The sequence below is a fragment of the Nyctibius grandis genome, chromosome 3, assembly GCF_013368605.1.
Source record: "Nyctibius grandis isolate bNycGra1 chromosome 3, bNycGra1.pri, whole genome shotgun sequence".
Classification (NCBI taxonomy): Eukaryota; Metazoa; Chordata; class Aves; order Nyctibiiformes; family Nyctibiidae; genus Nyctibius; species Nyctibius grandis.
The window spans coordinates 49525701-49548342 of NC_090660.1; the positions used below are offsets into that span (position 1 = coordinate 49525701).

Here is a 22642-nt window from a genome sequence, read left to right on the forward strand (position 1 = left end):
TCATTCATATGAGCTGTTACATTATAAACCTACCGCTTTTACATTTATTTCCAAGAAAGATAATGCAGAATGACAGAAGGCGTGTCATTTGAAAAAGCACTGATGATACTGTTCTTATGTTTCCCAGACATATCAGTAAATTAGACAATTCAGCCAACATTATCATCAAAACTGAGCTCATGACACAGTCCTTTCTTAACCATAAATGCTATTAGAATTTTAACTTAGAATGGTAGCAAGCAGTAAGGAGTAGGTGCAGCATTTCATCTGTGGCAGTTTACTGAAAACATAAGCTGAATAAGATTCTTTTAAGTTCCAAGGGAAAGGTTTCTACACCTTGTATTTTTTTTGAGTGTGTTGCTGACCATCCTAAATATCATGTTTAGGATGATAATGCATGCATTCGTTGTTCTGTTTACCTAAATTAGAGCTATTCCCAGCCCTGTCTGCTAAAGCTATGTCTTTATATTCCCATCAGCCTGAACCACAGGAAATAGCCCAGTTTTAGTGGGACTTGTTTTCAGTGTTACTGTTTTATGATGTTATTGACTGGACGTTTAGTAGAAGTAATGGTATGACAGGTACGCTTACAACAGCACAAACTGGGAACAGAGAGCATGATTGATAAAACACTCAAGTTATGATCTTCTATCTAAAGTTCATGTCCAACCGATAAAATATTCTTCATGCTACTGCAGATACTAGTAAAAATCCTGCTTCATTTACACTTTGTGAGACCTACCTCTCAAAAATATGTTTACGTTGTGTTACTTTTTAATACGCAGAAACTGATAAATTTATTTTAGTAAATGTAGACAGAAAACATTTAAAGGTACTTTGAGATTTTCCCCATGGACTACATTTCCACACTTCAAAAGATTTGTAAACAAACAAAAAAAATCTGAATTTTCCACAGATTAATTGAAAACCACCTCTCTTTCAGTACGTGACATTGCCTGAATTGCCTGCTGTTATGGTCTTCAAAGATGGAACTTACTTTGTTTATGATGGTAAGTAAAAGTGGACATTACATTAAGGCAAGGTATTTAAAGTATACGTGGAGAAACTGGAACAGTTGGGATTTTTTTGAAGATTGTCTTGGGGTGCGGGGGTATTCCCCAGTTTTATGATAAATGACAGCTCCTTCATGAAGGAGGAAAATCTTATTAGTTCTTAAGGAAAAAAATGCATTTGAGAAGGAATTGGTTTTTGCAATAGTGAAGTAGAAGTGATGGTGTTTGCTTTGTGTTATCAGTAAGATGTAGCTTCTAATACTATTGCTTTGCTGACATTAATGCACTTATAAAAGTTATCCCTTCACTCAGTGTCCAAATTCATGATATGCAAAATAGAAGAAAACTCTTCCTGAAGAGGAGACACACATAAGATGAATTTACAGTTCCACAGTTAATCAGATTTTCTCGAAGTGAAAATTCCTGACAGTCATATCTCTCTCTCGTGAAGTTAACTTGTTTTTTTTCAGATGTGTACTCTGCTCAGAAATTGCATAAAAGTGTCCAGTTTGGGCTTTTTGTGCCTTGGCAATACAGGCTGTATACTTTCTTAGTAAAGCAAGGCTTCCTTCAAAAACCATGAAGAAAGAGGAAACTGATTCTGCCTTTATTCCCAATATTAAAATTTGGAGGGTCTTAACTGAGAACTTTGAGCATATGTGACTTTCACATTTGTGTTACTTGTATATTGGTAGTGGAAAGGATCAGGCAGCACGTAACTGAAGGAGCGTACTACGCATGCATAGAACGGTTGACCATTCAGTCTGCTTTTTCCCCTTCCTTAAAGTGTCCGTTACAAACAGAGGTTGAGGAGATGTGGACTGTTGTCACTCAAACAGTTGATACGCAATTTTAGGCTGGGTAAACTACTTTTACTAGCATGTTCAGCATGTAGACTGTAGAATGGCCACCTGAGACTAGTAGTGTTTTATAACACCACTTATAGCAGTACGCCTGCCATTTATTTGAAAAGTGTATATCCATATGTATGGATATCTATACATAAGTGCTAGATTATACTCAGGCTATACTGTAAAGCCCATGCTTTGTAGTCTGTTAGATGCATGCACACCCATGTACTTATATATGCATATCATGGGTTGGCTTATAGGTACACTGCTTATTTACAGAAACATCTACTCTTGGTTTAGGTTGTTTTAAATGCAAGTTTTTAAGTTGAAAACCGAACACTCAGAAGATTATTCTGCTGGTTTAATTTCTGAGGTTCAGTAGTACTGCAGCAAAATAGTCCAGATGGACCATCAAGGATATTCTCTGTGATTTCATAGAATGGCTGTACTTGTCTTCTTCTTTAGTCTGTTACCTTACCAATCATCCTTTCAAAACAAACACAAAACTTGTAATGATCCAGGCTTCTCATTAACTTTGTAAAATTTTTACTTTAATGTTTCTAGTACATTACAAAAAAGTAAATCAGACAAGTTACGAAGACGCAGTATAAGAGACTGCATAAGGTTATATGTGCAACTGTTACAATTGGGCAGAAATTTGAAGAGCTCGCTATAAGAAAAAGGTTTAGCAAAATCCATTCAATGCTCTGGGCTTGTCTGGTGTTTTGTTTTTGTTTTTGTTTTTTGTTTCTTCCCCATAGTAGGGGAATGGGATGCAGATCTATGGGAAGCTTTATGCTTGGAATTGCTTGCTACAATCTTACGACAATTAATGGTTAACCTGAAGTTATTTCTAATTCACTCTACAATAGGATTTAACACAAATTTATTTTTTTAACGTGCGTTTCTATATGTGTGTATATATATTCATCATATATATATATTTATATACATTTTTCATTTTTAATTGTGATTAAGATCTGATTATAATAGTATTGCTTCTGTGTGTTAATTTGATTATTTACAGGTTAAAACATTTAGCATCTGAAACTAGGCTTCAGTGTAACTGATTCTGAATCATATGTAAATATTTGTTCATTTACACTCACCGCGCTGTTAATGCATCTTTTTCTTAATTTCTTTCTATTCCATTTAAGGACACACAAAAATACAGACAGCAGTATTTGTGAATCTCTTCATTTTGTTTGAAACTTGACACCCACTCCCTTCAACCCCCCCTCCCCCTTTAAAAACAGGGATTGAAACTGTTCCTTTCTGCACTGGGTCACCGTTATCTTCTAGAATAGTATTGTTAACCCTTGATTTGGGAAAAAAATAATTATCAGATCAGCTTTTCATACTTTGCTATAATGCACTTTTTATTCAACAATTGAAAATACCTTTAAAGGTTTTAAAACTGAAGAGAAATGTATAGAAATGTGTGAGATCTTGTCTGACAACAACAAAGGGAAAAAAAGGGAAAAAAATAGTGTTTGCCTCTATAGTACTGAAATAAATGAATCTGATTGCCCACCTTACCAAAAAAAAAGGTTTTTTTAATGCATTATATGTGTTTAACTTTCAGCATATTTTTTTTTTTTTTAGAGTATGAAGATGGTGATTTGTCATCCTGGATAAACAGAGAAAGATTTCAAGGTTATCTTAATGTAGATGGCTTTACGCTGTATGAACTTGGAGATACAGGTGCGATGCTGCTACCACTGAACTCTTTGGCATCTCTTGTATTTAATACTAAGAAAAATTAAAGAGCAGTAAGAATGTGGTTTTTTTAAACCTCCAAAATGAATTCTTCTCAGGCTTAGAGTTGATAGTGCCAATCTTTTTTTTATGTTGGTGAGACCTGTTCTATTGACTAGAGGCTTCATCTAAAGTCTACACTAGTCCTTTCCTCACAACATAGGATTAGACACACTAACTTTTGTGGTATTCACAAAAAATTAGCAGGACTTGTAATTTAAGAGCAGCTTAGGTTTTGCATAAGTACGTATTAACTCTTGGAATACCTACAGGGAATTTTATGACTGGATTTAGAAGTATCAAATATGGATGGGTTTATATATGTCTTGCGTCTAATGGATTCAGGTATCTTTAAAGTAGATATGGTAAGGAAAGGAGGAGAATGTGTAGCAAAGTGGACCTGTCCTGGGATACTTTAGCTTTTCTCTAGTAAAATTTTTTGCAAGCCCGATTAAAACTTTGCAGCCAAGTGACTTCTGGAATAGGCAAATGACTGGTACTGCTGTTAAGGTGTACATACGCTGGAGTAGCAGAAGAAATGCTTAAGTGTTGATTTTTTCCAGGCCAGGATACCTTAAAATCTACATTCCATTTCAAAAGAAGGAAGTTTATATTCAATGCAACGTTGAATTCTTTCATGTTTTAAAGATTATGAAACATAAAGGTTCTTACATGTTTGTGAAACTAATATTGCTACACCTATATTTGAAAAGATTATTTACAGAAGTTCTGTTACAAGTTGCTTAAATGTAACATATTTCTTCCTGTTACATTTTTGTCTAACAATTCCTCAAATTACCGAAAAAAATTATGACTTTATTAATACAATGGAGAAGCCATCATTTATTTTTAAGAGCTTTCTGTATAAATACGCAGTACCTGGAATTTATCTACATCTTCTGTTCTGGTCTAAAAAGTAGTTGTCTACTAGTGGTAGAGTCTAGTATTCACTGGGTAGTGTCTTAGGGTGTGAAAGAAATGGGAAAAGTGAGGACTGAGGTATGGAAGAAGCAGGGGGGTCAGCTATTGCTATTTCACAAGAAATCCTGGGAATGAGTCATTGTTCTTGCCCTCAAAACTCTTCAGTATTACTTGAACAAGAGTGGGTTTCTTTTTTGGAGGGGAATGCTTTCTGTGGCTTGGTGATAGGGAGGCATTGAGCAATAGCTTGTCTTGGTGGGGAGGGTTTTGAGTGAATCATCGTGTCTAGAGAGACTTGGCAAACTCTTCTGCACTCCAGAGGCTTTAGTTAATCCAGTTGATGACTACACTGTTAACAGATCTGCTTTCCTAGCAGGAAGTGCTTGATCTGGAGAACCTTTGGCCAGTTTTCTAAACATATATTGATCTGGTTCACCTTAGGAGGCTTTGTTTTTTTGCTTTTAATGAGAAAAACTTCACAAAGTGAATCCTGAAAAGATCAGTATATTCTGGTGTTTCGTCTTTAAGCTCCTCTGACACAGGTCTGTGAACTAAGTTGTTTTTCTGATGTAATGAATTATGGGCTCTGCCAGTAAATTTTCCATGTTTTTTTCCATAAGGATAATACTCCAGATTTTCAATAGTGGGAAAAATAGTCAGTACAGAATCCATGCAATAGTGATTCAATCACTTAAAATCCACTTGTAATTGATGTTATATAATAAAGGCTTCCATAGCCTCAGATTTAGGTATATGCAAATATGCAGCTCGCGTAGGGAATTAATTTTTATCTGTGTTTTCCCCCTTTTAACTCCTTTCTATAGATAGGCTTTTCATAGAAAGCTGGTCGTGTGTTATTAAGTCACATCTTAATTTATTTTCAGTAGCTTTAAGAAAACCACAGTTTGGTCGGCCAGAAGAGGCTATTTGGCATCAAGGATGATTTATACTTAAAACTAATTCCTGTCCCTGGAGAGTATCTGATCTTCTAGGTTGGAGTATTTTCCATCTGAGAATGCATGTTTCGTTTTAAATGATTTCAAGTATTTTGTTCCTTATTTTAGGAAAACTTGTGGCTATTGCAGTCATTGATGATAAAAACTCTTCAGTGGAACATACCAGGTACAGAATTGAGTATTGGTGACACTGTGGGAGAAATGTACTGGTATGACATAGAGAACTTTGCAAGTTTCTTAAATATTAAGAAATGCTAGATTGAATGAATGGTTTTAACTTGTGGATGTTGTCTAATTTATGACTTCAGCCTACTGAATTTACCTCATTTATGGCTCTGTTGAAGCACATATGAGTTCAATGAGATGATGGGAGTTCCTGTGTCACTCTTCTGCCATTTGTTAATGAGATCACAGGAGCAAACAGTGATCGCATAGCTTTTTAAAGCTGTTGTGTCACCTTTTAAACATAGATGAGAGTACTTGAGTTCAGATGATTTTGAGATGAACTTAGTAAGTTTAAACAAATGAATGTTTTTCAGCTCAGTTGCATTAAAAATTAATTTAGTGGTGCTTATATGTTAGTTGTCTGTGGAACTTATATTAAGAAGGGGAGTTTTCAGTTGGGTTGGAGTTTGCTGAAGAGGCTGAGAGGAACAAGACCTTCCCCTGTCCCTTTCTGATTGCATGCATGATTAGGCGAAGAAAATATTGTTTAAGTACTGTGTATGCTGTTTTCCCAGACCTCTTTGGATTTTCTTGAGTCAGTGCTGCATCTTCAGAAGGCAGTAGATGGAGTGAAGCAGCGTGACTGACTGTGCTTTTCTCCTATTGAGATTATGTGGTAGATAGCCTTTCAAGCCTTAGAAACAGAGCAGGATGAATGGGGTGGTTTTTGTTAATGGAATAGGGAATCCTTATTGCTGATAAGGTACTATTTGCTGATTACTGGGGAAATTGCAATGTTTATTGCTTGTATTTTGACAGAGTATATCCTGGATTATCAATGTCACTTTTTTTTTTTCCCCTCCAGACTAAAATCCATTATTCAGGAAGTTGCTAGAGATTATCGGGATCACTTTCACAGGTAGGCATACATGGTACTATGGTACCTTAAATGAGCTTCTGCATTAACCTTTCTAAGACAGCAGTCATTTTTTTTTACATGAAATTATAGTGCCTGCTTTAATATTCATATACTGATGTTTAATAAGACCATTCCATTAACTGAGTGTGTTTTGGGATGCCAACTGTCTTGTAGATCGTCAATTTTTGAATTATATTTCTGAGTGTGTGCTCTCATCTTCAGTTATAGGAAAAATATTTAAGGAAGAACTTTTGCTGAAACCCAATGTTCTGTTTTCTTTTTCATCCTGTTGTTCACTGCTTCTCTTACAGGGATTTCCAGTTTGGCCATATGGATGGAAATGATTACATTAATAGTTTACTAATGGAGTAAGTAAATTCTTGTTTGAATATTCTTTCTTCTCTTGTATTTGTTGCCAAGTATGTTTAATTGAAAACAATCTTATGAAGAATTCCTGCCTTTTACGGGTGGAAAAAAAAAATGCTGTCTGCAGAATTCAGCATGTAACGTAGTATCAGTTGTTGGTTAAATTAAACTGCATAATTTAATGTTAGAAGTTTGGCTTATTGATAAAGCTGAGTGACAAAGCTTATCTTTTAGATCTACTTTGTTAAATTAATTACTATATTAGAACTGTGGGGTTTTTTTCCTTCTTTAAATTTACAGGGCACTAGACAAAAGTTGTGTCAATTTGTAACAGGAAATGTAAATAATGGTTATGCATTATCTATGGTTTCTGTTTCTGGAGAGGCACATTTCATTCTTGAGGTGTTTTTAAGACATGCATAGAAATATGCTTCTGCAGAGAAGCATAAAATGCATGGAAGGTGCTGCTGCACTTGATATGTTCATGGTAGATTTTGAAATATGTAAGTAGTTTAATAAGAATCTTGACATTTGCCCTTATTATGATCCATGTCTAAAAATGCATAATTAGAGAGTTACGTTGCTTGGCATTTACGGTTGACTATTCGTTCTTCTCTGGCGTTTTGAGTGAAAGAAGGGAAAAATGGGGGTCAATATGCCAGCTCTGTAAGTTTTCCACACCCCTTTCTTGGGGAACAAAGCATGAACAAAGCATGTGTTCATTCCGCTAAGGGTTCTAAGAGCTTCATGGGGACTCAGAAGGTACAAGATCTGTATTTCTGTGGAATGACTGTAGATTAACACCTGAATACAATTAATTTAAAAACAGCTGTCTCAATTGAAGTTAAGTGATGTGATGGATCTAGTGCTTTATAGCTGCCAAAAGTGAGACCTTCCTTGCTTCATTATTGCTTCTCCTGTGCAGGCTTTTATGTCTGACTGTCTGCTGAGCTGTTTCAGGCTGTTTATCTGGCAGAAAAGTGTTTGCTTTTTGTCTAGGCGAGTAGGGGAGTTATTTTGCTGATCCAACAAAACCCTTAAATGTCTTCCTGTATGTTCTGCTAAGTACCAGAACTCATGCAAAAAAGCAGAGGAGGGGGATGAGGTCCCTGGGAAGAAGAAAATGAAGGGGAAGAAGACAGAACTGCCACTTTATAGCAGTAGTGATCTAGTGGCAAGATCTGTTCAGCTGGATTGTTTAACTTTATCTGCAAAATGCCTGTTTCTATAATTTGTAGTATATGGGAAGCTGCTGTTAAAGTACTTACAGGCTTTTAATTATTTTCTAAACAGAGTGCATACATTTCCAGCGTAAGTGGAAAGCAGCAAAAGAAAGCAGCAAAATATGTTCATTGATACAAGTAGCTGCTCTTCATGTGGTTATTTGAATAATTCAAGTAAAGATCTATTGGAAGTGCTTCAGTTTTCCACTGAAGATGGCAGCAAGTGGAAATAGAAAAAGCCTCCTGAATAGTGAGAAAACTATTGCAGAATACCTTTTTCCTGCACTAGATGCACATAGGAACAAATTCTGTTTCTTCACAAAGAACAAAATACTGTGTGATTCATGGGGATAGTAGTAGTAGTCCCTGACAGAAGTACACTTATGATCTTGGCTGTAACTCCAATTAGTAGACATTATAATTTATCTGTCTCTTCAGCAGTGGATGAACATGCTTTTGTTGGATTAAAAATGTCATAGTTAAAACTATGGACAAAAGAAGAAAACAGAATATTATGTATTTTATTGAAAGCAGAGATACATCTTTGTGTAGGCTAAGGTATATAGCATCATTGGAATGTCAACTGTAGGTGTATGTAGAGTATTAATTCCTCAGCTCTTGGAAGAAATGTATTAAACATGTTTTTATGAATCTCTGTATAGCATACAAAATTTGCATATGGAGTTTATCTTTCAGCTGCTCTACAACCAACTCCAAGAACCTCAGTTACTAGACTGTTAAATGCAATAGAAGCACTTTTTTGGGGGGTAGATGGTGTCTTTTCTGCACCCAAGTTATAAAACTTGTTCTGTTTTGGCTGGGATGAGGTATTTTGGCAGAGGCTGATAACTTGTTACCAAACACTTGCAAAAAATACCTGACTTGGTTTGATTGCTTCCTACTTGTATTTCTTGTTTGTTCCTAATAAATAGAGAATAAAAATGTGAAGGGGAAAATTGTATTTAGAGAATCTTATGTTGCAGGTTGTCACCGTTGACAAAGTTTTGTTGTTTGGTTGTTTTTTTTAAAGTTCCTTTGAAAGAATTAAATTATTTTGTTACTTCTATAGTCAGCCATATATTTTCTGAGGTGCCCACCATGCTTCCAACTTGACTGCTGGGAACATGGTCTGCACCTTAAGTCTTAAAGTATTCAGTTTTCTAGGAACTTAGAAAATTTTAATGTATAAGTATTAGACTTGTTCATTTCTAGGTTTGGAATTGAATTTAAATTAAAAACCAAAACTCCTAAAAAGTGTGAGAAAATTTAGAATAATTTCTATGACTTGAAAGAAAAACATGAATCTTAAGTAAATGCTAAACACTATTTTCATGAAATAATTGATTATGGATTGATAGCCACAGTTAAATGATCATGAATGTTACATGGATTACAAATGTACATGGGTGGGGCACTATTAGAGAACAGTGAAAATGTTGAAAAACAAGGTTTGCATTCTTCTGCTGTGAAGGAAAGCCACCTAGTATTTAAATTCATTATTGACAGAACTGGCAAAGAAAATTGGCAAAGAATGGAGGCGGTTTTTCACCTTACTTAATGTATTTTAAATTTTTCTTGTTGAACAGTGTACTTGTGCAGCATTAAATTTTCCTAAACCTGATCTAATTTTGAATTTAGGGCTACTTTGAACAGTAGATTGTACTGGTTTACCTCCAGAGATAATTTCTAACCTTTTTTCTTTTCTTTTTATTTTTTCTTTCTTTTTATTTTTTCTTTCTTTCTGATTCTGTGATACTACACAATGCTTATGCATGTGAAGGTCGACTGCTGAGTAATAACTGTTTAAAAACTCTGTAGCTCATCTGTCATATCTAAAAGATGTAGAAAAACTTTGGTTGGTATGGCTTATTCTTTTGATTTGACAGGTAGAGGTTGATTGATAGAGGTGATCAGTTGGACCATGGCTGTATGGGGTTGGTTTTTTGGATTATACTTTTGCCTTTGTGCACTAAAACACTTAATGTGTTGTGCTAATAGTACATTTCAAATGCAAGGCTACTATCTGTGATCTCTTACTAATTGGCAAGTCATGAGGGTACATGATTTGCAGTCACTATGGGTATGTAAAATGCAATCAACTTCAATAGCATCACTGACTCAGATGTGAAGGAAAAAATACTAATGAGAAACACGGTTGCGTACCATTCGGGTGATTCTCTTTCCCTTTCCCTCTTGCCTTTAAGGAACTACTATAAGGAACGCACACAAAGTGAAGATTAATAGATACCCTTTTAAATGATGTAGGAATTACTTGAATTGCAGTGTTTTACACAGTAGTTCTTTAAATGTCTAAACTATCTGTTTTATGTTTCCAGTGACTTGACAGTTCCTACTATTGTTGTACTGAATACCTCCAATCAGCAGTATTTTCTACCAAATAGGCGCATTGAGAACCCAGAAGACATGGTTCAGTTTATTAACAATATCTTGGACGGTACAGCTGAAGTAAGTCTTCATTGTGACTTGGAATATGTTAGTTGGTGTTTATTTCCTTAGTTGCTAAAGTAGGGGAAAAAATTGGTTACTCTAATTATGTCATGTGTTTTTATCTTCCTGTCCTGTTTGTCTTCCTGTCTTGGGTGCTGTCAGTGAATACATGATTCTGAATTCCTGAGCTGTGATGTTGCTCACTGTTCTGACTGCAGAACCACTTGTAGAAAGCAAGCTTTTTTTTCCGCTTGTAGCATAATGTTAGCTGACTCCTCTTGATATTCCTTTTACTGGTGTCACTGGTAAATGGAGAGCTTTTTATTCATCTCCTGGTTTGCGTTAAATGCATTTGTTCAACATTCTGTTTATAGGGCATAATGCAATTCTACCTTTTCTTTTGGGTAGTAAATTAATAAATCCAATAGCCTGATGAATGATAGGTTCAGATTCAAAAACCAGTGGTATACTTGCTTTGCATGTTACAAATAGACACCAGCTTACCCCTCTCTCTGCTCTAAAACTAAAAATGAGCTGTCTTTTGTTCAAACAACAAAATTAATAAATCCATCTGGAATTGATAGCTTGGACAATTTTTTAACGTTCACAGAATCACAGAATCAACCAGGTTGGAAGACACCTCAGGGATCATAGAGTCCAACCGTTGCCCTGACACCACCATGTCAACTAGACCATGGCACTAAGTGCCATGTCCAGTCTTTTCTTAAACACATCCAGAGACGGTGACTCCACCACCTCCCTGGGCATCCCATTCCAATGTCTAACAACCCTTTCTGAAAAGAAATTCTTCCTAATGTCCAACCTGAACCTCCCCTGGCAAAGCTTGAGGCTGTGTCCTCTTGTCCTATTGCTAGTTGCCCGGGAGAAGAGGCCAACTCCCACTTCACTACAACCTCCCTTCAGGTAGTTGCAGACTGCAATAAGGTCACCTCGGAGCCTCCTCTTCTCCAGGCTAAACAACCCCAGCTCCCTCAGCCATTCCTCATAGGTCAGACCCTTCACCAGCTTGGTCGCCCTCCTCTGGACTCGCTCCAACACCTCAACATCTTTCTTGAAGTGCGGGGCCCAGAACTGGACACAGTATTCAAGGTGCGGCCTCACCAGTGCCGAGTACAGAGGGACGATCGCTTCCCTAGGCCGGCTGGCTACACTATTCCTAAGAGAGGCCAGGATGCTATTGGCCTTCTTGGCCACCTGGGCACACTGCTGGCTCATGTTTAGCCGGCTGTCGATCAGCACCCCCAGGTCTCTTTCTGCCAGGCCACTTTCTAACCACTCTTCCCCCAGCCTGTAGAGCTGCATGGGGTTGTTGTGGCCAAAGAGTAAGACCCAGCACTTGTTCTTGTTGAACCTCATGCCGTTGGTCTCGGCCCATCTATCTAACCTGTCCAGATCCCTCTGTAGGGTCTTCCTACCCTCCAGGAGATCTACATTCCCACCCAGCTTGGTGTCATCTGCAAATTTACTGAGGGTGTACTCAATCCCTACATCTAGATCGTCTATAAAGATATTGAACAGTACCGGCCCCAGAACTGAGCCCTGGGGAGCACCGCTAGTGACCAGCCACCAGTTGGACTTTGCCCCATTCACCACCACTCTCTGGGCTCGGCCATCCAGCCAGTTTTTAACCCATTGAAGAGTCCACCCATCCAAGCCCCAGGCAGCTAGTTTGTCTAGGAGGATGCTGTGGGAGACGGTGTCGAATGCCTTACTGAAGTCTACATAGACTACCTCCACAGCCCTGCCCTCATCTACTAAGCGGGTCACTTGGTCATAGAATGAGATCAGGTTGGTCAAGCAGGACCTGCCTTTCATGAATCCATGTTGGCAGGCCCCGATGCCCCGATTGTCCTGCATGTGCCGTGTAATGGCACTCAGGATGATCTGTTCCATCACCTTGCCTGGCACCAAGGTCAGGCTGACAGGCCTATAGTTCCCTGGATCATCCTTCCGGCCCTTCTTGTAGATGGGCGTTACATTTGCTAATTTCCAGTCCGCTGGAACTTCTCCAGTTAACCAGGACTGCCGGTAGATAATAGAGAGTGGTTTGGCAAGTTCATTTGCCAGTTCCTTCATTAGTCTGGGGTGAATCCCATCCGGGCCCATAGCCTTGTGGGTGTCCAACTGGCACAGCAGGTCACTAACCGTCTCCTCCTGTATTACGGGGGGTTCACACAGCCCCCCGTCCCTAACTTCAGGCTCTGGGGGACGAGTCTCCTGAGGACAACCGGTCTTGACATTAAAGACCGAGGCAAAGAAGGCATTGAGCACCTCTGCCTTTTCCTCATCCCCTGACACTACACTACCCTCCTCATTCAGCAAGTGGTGGAGGCTCTCCTTGACCCTCCTTTTGCTGTTGATTTATTTGTAAGAGCTTTTTTTGTTATCTTTAACTGTAGCAGCCAAATCAAGCTCTAATTGAGCTTTGGCCCTTCTAATCTTCTCCCTGCACGACCTGGCAACATCCCTATAGACCTCCCGAGTTACCCGACCCTCCTTCCAGGTCAAATAGGTTCTCTTTTTTTCCTTAAGTTCTAGCCTAAGTTCTCTGTTTAACCAGGCTGGTCTTTTTCCCTGACAGCTTGTCTTCCTACACACCAGGACAGCCTGTTCCTGAATATTTAGCAATTCCTTTTTAAAGCACATCCAGCCTTCCTGGACTCCTTTGCTCTCCAGGACCAACTCCCAAGGGACTCGGTCCACCAGCCTCTTAAACAGGCTAAAGTCTGCCCGGCGGAAATCTAAGGCAGAAGTTCTGCTCTTGCCCTTCCTTACTTCCCCCACTATCGAAAACTCTAACATTTCATGGTCGCTACTCCCAAGACGGCCACCGACCCTCACGTCTCCCACTAGTCCTTCTCTGTTCATAAACAACAGGTCAAGCAGGGCCCCTCCTCTAGTGGGCTCATTTACCACTTGCATGAGGAAGTTGTCCTCCACACATTCAAGGAATCTCCTAGATTGCTTCCTCTCTGCCATGTTGTATTTCCAGCAGACATCTGGCAAGTTGAAGTCGCCCACGAGTACAAGGACCGGCGACCGGGCGGCTTCTGACAGCCGCTTGTAAAACGCCTCATCTGCCTGCTCATCCTGGTTGGGTGGTCTATAACAGACTCCCACCGTAATGTCTGCCCTGCCGACCTTCCCCCTGATCTTCACCCATAAACATTCAACCTTGTCATCCTCATCATCTTCCTCAATTTTGACACAGTCCAAGCACTCCCTAACATCCAGCGCTACCCCACCGCCTCTCCTGCTTCACCTGTCCCTCTGAAAGAGCTTATAGCCAGCCATAGCAGCACTCCAGTCATGAGAGTCATCCCACCACGTTTCTGTGATGGCAACCACATCATAACCTTCCTGCTGTACAGTGGCTTCTAGCTCTTCCTGTTTGTTGCCCATACTGCATGCATTGGTGTAAACGCACTTCAGCTGGGCTAACGGTCTTGGCTCCGTTGCAGGCCTGTCACCCCTAGGTTCATTTGTGGCTGCCCTGGTCTTATCCCCCTCCCCCATCGAACCTAGTTTAAAGACCTCTTAACCAGCCCTGCCAACTTCTGGGCCATAACCCTTTTCCCCTTCTGACTCAGCTGTTCCCCATCCGGCATAAGCAGGCCTGGTGCCATGAAAGCCGCCCAGTGGTCAACGAACCCAAAATCCCACCTACGGCACCAGTCTCTTAGCCACATATTAATCTGTTGTACTTTCATAGTCTTTTCCCTATTTTCACCTAACACTGAAGGAATTGAAGAGAATATAACCTGTGCACCTACCCCCTTCACCAAACGCCCCAGGGCCCTGAAGTCCCTTTTGATAGCCCTGGGACTTCTCCCTTCAATCTCATCCCTCCCCACCTGGAATACTAATAGTGGGTAGTAGTCAGAGGGCCTCACCAGTTGAGGAAGCCTCCTGGCAACATTCCTTACCCGAGCCCCAGGGAGGCAGCAGACTTCCCTGTGAGTCGGGTCTGGCCTGCACATGGGGCCCTCCGTTCCCCTTAGCAGGGAGTCACCTATAACAATTAATTTTCTTTTCTCCTTTTTGGAGCTGGTTGCAACCCTCCTAGTTGGTTGCTTCTGTTTATGTAGCCCCGAATTAGAAGGTCTTTCACCTAGATTCGTGTCTTCCTGACACTCAGGAAGACGCTCAGGTTCCAGCACCTCATACCTATTTTTCAGGGGGACATGGGGAGGGGAGGAAGGTCGGGATGGGATTCGCCTGCCACCCCGAGCAGGGACCTGCCTCTATTTCCCCCCCATCCCCTAGGTCTCCTCCTGCTCCTTGTAGAGGAGGAAGAGGATCCTCCACTTCCCGGGGAGCATTAGGCCCGTCCGTTTTCCCCAGGACAGGCAGGGAACAGCACTGCCCGCCAACCTCTTCCTGGGATGCTCTTGTGCTCCTTAACCTTTCCACCTCCTCCTTGAGTTGTGCCACCAAGGAGATCAGGTCATCGACCTGTTCGCACCTCACACAGGTGAGGTCTCCGTTACCCTCGAGTGTCAGGGCCAGGCTCTGGCACTCCCTGCAGCCTGACACCTGCACCTCCGCATGCTTTTGCAGCAGGTCCATTTGGGTTGCCATGTCTTTTCTGGCACCCGCAAGGGATTTAGGGCCCCACCGAGTGAAAACCATACCTTCCTGCCCGCCTACTCTGCTCGCCCTGCCTGTGCGAACTGCTGCGCAGACTGCCATGCCCCTGTTTGCGCGCTCCGGGTCACTCGCGCTCCCCAGGGGGCCCTTCAAATCTCCCACGGTGCCTCTGGCTACGCCCCCTCCTCTCTTGGGACGGGACTCGGGGCTGCTGTTCGGGTGGCCCTGAGTATGGAACCTGCCCGGTACAGCCCGATCTCACCCTCGCCCACGCTCACCTCAGTCGCTGTTGCTGCTGCCGCTGCTGTCGACTGACAGCAGAAGCTTCACAGCTCCTTGGTGCCCTCCTCACCTTGTGCACTGGGAGAGAGTCAGCGCCCTGCCCAAAGAGCTGCAAACGGCTGTGGCCTCCCCTGCCCTGGGACACACACAGTCACTGCTTACTCACCCTCTCCCCTCTGGGCAGGGACTAGTCCCTGACCTCTCAGAGGCTTCTTATCTCCGGATCAACAGGGGGTGGTGCTACGCCCCCTCCTCTCCTGATTCGTTGCCGGGAACTTCCGGGTCCAGACAGGACTCGGGGCTGCTGCTCGGGGGGCCCAGAGCACGGAAACCGCCCGGTACAGCCCGATCTCGCCCTCGCCCCGCACTGACCTCAATCACCGCCGCCGCTGCTGCCGACTGACTGTTGGGGAAAACAAACTCAGGTTTTCTTATTCCCTCAGTGTACTCTAAGCTGGACAGAAGTCCGTGTTGCGTGGATGAGGAAAGAGCATGGATCAGAGCTTTCATTTGCGCTTATGGGGCAAGAAGGCTTTACCACGAAGCGGGGCAGTGCTAACAAATCATTTGTCTCCCTCCTGGGAGAAGCCTATGTCGGTTTAAGCCCCAGTTCACTGTATATTGAATACCTGCTGTGTTAGCTGAATCCCACTTTGTTATGCCAGCAGTTTTAGGTCATTGGGTGGTATGACAAGTAATCCTGTAGATCGTTTCAGTCATATGGAGTACTTTGGTTTATTTAATCTGACAAATTGTTGTAGCGACATAATATAGGTGGATTTGTTTGCTGTTCATGACTTTACTGGCCATGCTTCCAGTTGCAAGGTGAGGGGTATTCGTGTAGCTTATTTGGTGGATCTTTGTTCCTCAGTTGTCACTTTTTTAATGCTTTGTTAATTGCATCGTATTATGTTATCATCTATTTGACTTTATTTAAATACATCCTTCTGGTTGAAACAGCAAATGAAATTGGTTTCTGTCTGTTTTTTAACTTTGAGGAAATTCGTTTGTGACGCCTTGTGTATTTTGCTATAGTGTCACTTAGATCTTTCTACCTTTTGTTTGCAGTATTTTAGCTGGAATGATTAAAGGTGTGTCTAAATTTACATCTCTATACGTATGTGAGAGTGCTAATACAAGACAGACAATACAGGATGTGACTTCATTTAAGCTAAATGGTGTCTATAGACATAAAACAGCACTACTTTGGCTACGTTCAGGCCCAAGAAATTGTGCAGCTGTTGAGGAATGACAGTCTTTAAAGTATGGTGGTAAACAAGTAATAGGATGCAGACTTTCTGAACCACGGTGAAATTTCTGAGAAGTATAAGATTTTGCCCCTCCCTTCCTTGGGAGGTGTTGGATTATTCACCTTGACTTTCTCTTTATTTTCTGTAGGGCCCTATAGGTAGCCTTCTGTGAGTGTTTCATCTTTGTGGAGTTTTTTATAATGAGAGGGGTTTTAGTCAGGGTTAAGTGTTGATCCATTCACTTCCAAAATGTAGGTTTTCTTCCCATTTGTTTCTCTGGCAACTTGAGACAGGTGAAAACTGGTCCTGTTCAACAGACAAATTGCCTTTGCATTCATGTAGTTAATTTGAAGACTGCTAAATTAGGTGCAATGTAGGTATAGTCTGTCATTGCTTGACAGAAGCTTTCTTTATTACACCTTCGTACCTTCTTGTTACTTAGTTCTTAGATTTTTCTAACTGCTTGTGTCATAATCCTTAACTAGATATCCATCAGGTGCAGAAAAGTTCAGAAGGTCTCTGCAACTTTATAATTGTTACATCAGGACAGTGGGTAGTTTCTGTTAGTGTTTGTCTATGGTAAGAGAGTGGAGTGCCAGTCCACTGTCAAAGTTTGCACTGATTGTTTAAAACAATTGTGAGAGAATTTTTCATGAGACTATTGAAATGTTTATCCATGCTCGAGAAGTTGGAGTGCCTGGGCATCATGAGATGCAAGAATAATTACTTTTCATTTCCTTTTAAAGGGACTTAAGATTGCAAAGTCTGAAGAATGAACTTTTGGAATAGTAAATGAAAAGTGTCAGCAGTTTTGACATGGTTCCATTTGAAATTTCAGGCACAAGGTGGTGATGGACTTCTGCAACGAATCAAGAGAATAATCTATGATGCCAAGTCTACTGTAGTGGTAAGTTTTATTTTTCATTAGACTAGATGGTGCCCTTGTCAATCAAGATGCAAATATTTTCAGAGGGTCTAGAAATATTTTTATAGGTTTGTTTATATTATATATATTGTATATATATTATAGGTATATATACATTAGATTTAAGCCAAATGAACTTCTTGATCAAAGTTTTTAATAATATTTTCCAGTGTGCTAAATATTCAACATATGTTAGTTTCTTCGTTTTTCACTTCTTTTCTGTATTAGTCTGACATGTGTTTTAAGGGATAGAACAGGGAAAATTCAAAATCTTTTCCTTGACCCTTTTGACATCCTTCCACTGAAATTGATAGCACTTTCACGTTCTGAGAAATGTTACGGTTTCAATCTAATTAGTTAGGGCATAAGGGGATTAATACTACACTTGGTGTAGTTTTAAAGCAAATATTGTAATCTTTCTTACAGGTTAATTATGCTTAACAGAATTTTGTCAGGAAGATGTACACAAATCCATTTCTTCACTTGTCCTACACAAGCAAAAGAACCTGTGCTGTGAATTTAAATTGAAACTCACATGTTTCTATATGAGTGGCTTCCAAACTTCTGTGAATGTGCAACATTTAGCCATCAGTTTCTGAAACTAAAAGTCCTTCCTCTTGTGCCCTTAAACTCCTCTTCGGTAGGCAGCTGTCTAATAACAGAGGGTTTCTGCAGATCCCTTATTACTCATTATTTTTGAGAATGAGGCACATATAAGATTAAACTGGTTGCTTCAAAATGTTATTTTAACACTGTTAGAACAAATGTTTCTCAAGCTTCAAACGATGAGTAGGATATACGGGTGGCATGTTAACATTAACTATCCCAATGTAACACTGTAATGTTTGAGGATCTAAGACTTTTTATGAACTTATAGTAGGAATTGTTAAAATGAGAATGACCACTCCTTTCTGAAGGAGGGGAAAAAAAAAAAAAACAAAACACAAAAACAAAACAAACAAACAAAAAAACCCCACCCTGACTGTCATTTTGGATGTTTCTGAATAAATACAAAGGGTAATAAGAGAAGTAATGCGGTAGTTTTGTATATTCACTGAAAGTGTTTTTTACTTCAAATTTGTGTTTCAACAGTCTGTGTTCAAGAGTTCACCACTTCTGGGATGCTTTCTCTTTGGGTTGCCCCTGGGGGTCATCAGCATTATGTGTTATGGAATCTGCACAGCTGATACAGATGGAGGGGTATATGAACATGAGGCAGCTAAAAAGGAAAATGGTGATCGGGAGCTCACAGATGAAGGCAGTGAGGAAGAACAAGAGGAGGAAAAGGATGGAAAATATACAGAACTTACAGATGGAGAGCTTAAACAGAAAGACATAATGGAAAAGAAAAAAGACTAACTTGTTTAGCAAAAGAATTCTCTAGAATTTCCAAATAGACTTATTTATTGAAGGTAGTCATTTATTGATGATATTCATGAAAGAGGACCTTTTTGTCTGCATTATGCTAGTTTTGACTTGCATGTATTCAAATTTTCTCAGAAATTAACAGAAAAAAAGATGGACGTTCTCTTAATTGTCTTTAATAAATCTAACAGCAATTTAAACTGAAGGAATTTGCAGGTACAATTCTACACTGTTTTTTTTGAAGAGTTTTGAATTGTTCATTTGCGGAACAATGAGATAAAGATGTTACTTGACCTTAGTGTATGTGATGAACTACTACTAATATAGCCCAGCTAAACACTCATTCATATAAAATTAAGGCTGAAAACGAAAAAAGATTAAGAGAGCTGTAAAGTCTTTCAGAGCCTGATAGCTAAAGACAACTTAAGAGTTTTCCAAGAAGTCACGTGTTATACCTGTTGCACACTATTTTGGAAAAAAAACCCCCACACAAATTTTTCTATTTTCTTAAGTTAAATGTAAATTGTTAGGAATTAGAGGACTGTTTTACCATGTAATAATACAATTATTGACAGTCATTAATGTTTATTTGATATAGGATGTGAGAGTTATATGCTGAAGTAAGTCTTTATTAGCGCTTTAGCAGCTAAAAAGATTGGAAAACTACATTATAAACCTTTTAGAACATGATTGCCTATTAATTTGTTTTGTATGAGTGCTTACACAAACTTGTAGTGGAAATGATCTCTAAGTTTTCTGAAGCCACAGTACAACTTGATAAAAGAAGACATTAATATAAACACCTTGTGACTCTCTTGCATAACTCTCTAATGACAAGCTTTTTGAATGGTGTAAATTTGTTTTACAGTGTTTAATTCAGATTGTTATATATCTTTGAGGTAGTTGGTGTTGATACTTTTGTTTGAGACTGTTACCTGCTCTGAAGGAGGGAGTTAATGGAGCATAATATTAACATTCATAGAGATTGGTCAGCATAATGCATTTTTTGTTACCTGTTTAATCATAAAAGTCACTTTTAATATAACTCTGTAACTGTGAAAAGGACTAATTAGGGTTAAAACCTCCAACGATAAGCTATAAAGCAGCCTTTGGCACCAATGTCATGGTGAGTACCACAGAAAGAAAACTTGCATTGTTCTTCCTCTTGTTTTGGTGTTTGTTATTTTTTTTTTTGTTTTTTTTTTAATGGCTCTGTTACTGTATATGTCCTCCTTATAAGGCAGCTTGATCACATAGAAATTACTATGTTATAGCACTAAAGTAAGGAATTTTAAATAAAAAATATGGGTAAGCTTAAATAGAAAAGTTCTGTGTTTGAGTAAACCTGATGACGATATAGATCATAACCAGGGAAAATGTATTGCATCCTTTTTTCTTGTAGGAAAGAAACTTGTTTCTTCTGTTTAAGTAGCTTGGTAACAGCTGGCTTCTTGTTGCAGTGCAGAGTACCGTGAGTAGATGCCTGACTTCAAAGCTTGTTGTTATCAAACATTATAAATGGTATCTAAGGAGATTAGGAATTTTTTTCAGAAAAATTCCATGTCTGGTTTTGAGTCCAACCTTTTTCCATTTGGGAGGAGAGGAAAAAAAAAATGAATTCATAGAATACTGATACGTCTGATATGTTTTGCTCCCCCCCCCCTCCCTTTTTGTTTTCTCCTTTTTCTTTCTATGAATTGTCTTTTATTCATTTTTTTGTCATTATAGCTAGTTTTACATAGTGGCTTGAGTTTTATTGCTTCTTGATTTTATTTTTTTTGGCAGAATCTTTGAGGTGTAGTTTTAGGATATGTTTGAAGAGTGAGATGCTTGAACGGTGTTTAGAAATTTTTTTAACGTGATGTAGATCTCATGAGTTGTTTTAAAAAAAATCACTTAACAACAAGCCTGTAGATTTCTTTGGACTTCAGCATGACGCAGAGCTGATAGTCAAAATATAGGACTATTAAGGCAGTAATATGTTTTCTTGATTTGTCTCTTTTCTTAGAATTTCAAATACAGATCAATTACATATTTAATTTTGGCTCAGACTGGAAACCTGCAGCTTTTGACTTAATAAAAAACCTGAAGTCACTGGAATACTGCTGTTCCTTCTATGGTCTGTAATAAAAAAAAAAAATAAAAAATCTGAATTCTGCTGCACTGCTAAGAACTGTTTCAACTATGAGCCTTCATTTTTGTGGTTATTTTTGTTTGTGTTTATAATCAGTAGTAGCCAAATAACTTACTGGGAAATCTTCTGAGATACGGACCTGAATATGACAAATACTGTGTAAGAAACAGATCGCACTGGGATCTGTTAAAACTGTAGCATTTAACTGCTAGAGTTACGAGGAAAGCATGTGTCTCAGTCACTTCTGAACTGTAATATCAATCAGATGTGTACTGAACTGTTGAAAATTAAACTTGAAATGTACTGCCGTTTTCACCAAATCCTTCTCCCAGCCATATTCAACAAGACACAGGGAGAAGAAAAGCATACGAGTCATATAGTGGGTGTCAGAAGTGATGTGTCATTAAGGGTTTTGCTGTGGTCATGCAAGTAATCGAGAATGCTGTCTGAGGGGGGATCTGGCATTTTATTTTTTTCTTCAGTCTCTAAAGGTTTCTTAAAGCAACTGCACTGTAATAACTTTGAATTCATTAAATAATGCTGCTTTTTTAAGTCAGGTGTAAGCCTTTTGTTTTTCTGTAATAAAAACATTTAAAAGAGCTTGTTTCCTTTGCTTAATTTACAGTCTGTTAAACTTAGATATTACGCATTATGTAGGAGGCCGTGTTTCCTGGGACACTCACTGGAAGTGTACTTTAGGCCCCAAGTAATGCAGTACAGAAAGGCAACTGGTCTGGTACCTTTTAAAAAGAAAAATGAGTTCGTCCTGTGATAACTTCTTCTCAATATTTTGAAAATACTCTCTAGATGTAGGAGTTAATGCTTGTCTTTTGTTTAGTTAGCATCCTAGCAGTATAAAACAAATGCATTTGTGAAAAAAAAATTTTAAAATACCGGTTCATTCCATTAGCATACTCAAATTCTTACAAGAGTTTCAGTAGCAAAGGGAACCTGAGGCAGACTGTTCTAGCATACATCTCCTTTTAGAAGAACTTAATTTTGAGTAGCCTTGACACTTGGATGTGTGCAATCTCTTACTGCTTCTTTATTTACCTAGGCTGTTTTAACAGATACTGTCCACACTGTGGTGCTCACAGCTTAAAGGATGGAATGGTTACACCTGGTAGATCTGATGGGTTGAAGGCAGCACAGAAGTGTTTAATTTTCATGAAGTGCTTAAGTAAAAGGTTTAGCTTGCTCTGTTCTGGCCCAGAACTAATTTACCTGTTCCTTTTTGTCAGCATGTTTGAAGAAGTGGTTGTACTTGAAGGGGTGGGAGGGTGGAGAGTTGTTCTGATGACAGCCAAAAGCTCAAGACGGTGACAAGGGTGCAAAACCAGACTGTACTTCCCTTAAGCTGTTAAAAACTCATGAGACTGCAGATGTCTCGGCTTGTATTATACTGTGACATAGTGGTTCTGGCTCTTAAATCTTCTCAGGGAGCAAAGCAGCTTT

General features: G+C 39.4%; 1 protein-coding gene across 2 annotated transcripts in view; it reads left to right on the forward strand.

Moving 5' to 3' along the window:
• The window catches only part of TMX3 (thioredoxin related transmembrane protein 3), a 37044-nt gene extending 15258 nt beyond the window's left edge, over window positions 1–21786 (forward strand). For both annotated transcript variants that reach the window (XM_068396952.1, XM_068396953.1), the window contains 8 exons: window positions 944–1010; window positions 3470–3568; window positions 5608–5665; window positions 6530–6583; window positions 6895–6951; window positions 10509–10638; window positions 17602–17670; window positions 18781–21786. In XM_068396952.1, the coding sequence (XP_068253053.1) occupies window positions 944–1010; window positions 3470–3568; window positions 5608–5665; window positions 6530–6583; window positions 6895–6951; window positions 10509–10638; window positions 17602–17670; window positions 18781–19047 (801 nt within the window). In that variant the 3' untranslated portion in view covers window positions 19048–21786. The remainder of the gene's footprint in view (window positions 1–943; window positions 1011–3469; window positions 3569–5607; window positions 5666–6529; window positions 6584–6894; window positions 6952–10508; window positions 10639–17601; window positions 17671–18780) is intronic.
• The last annotated feature ends 856 nt before the right edge of the window (window positions 21787–22642 follow it).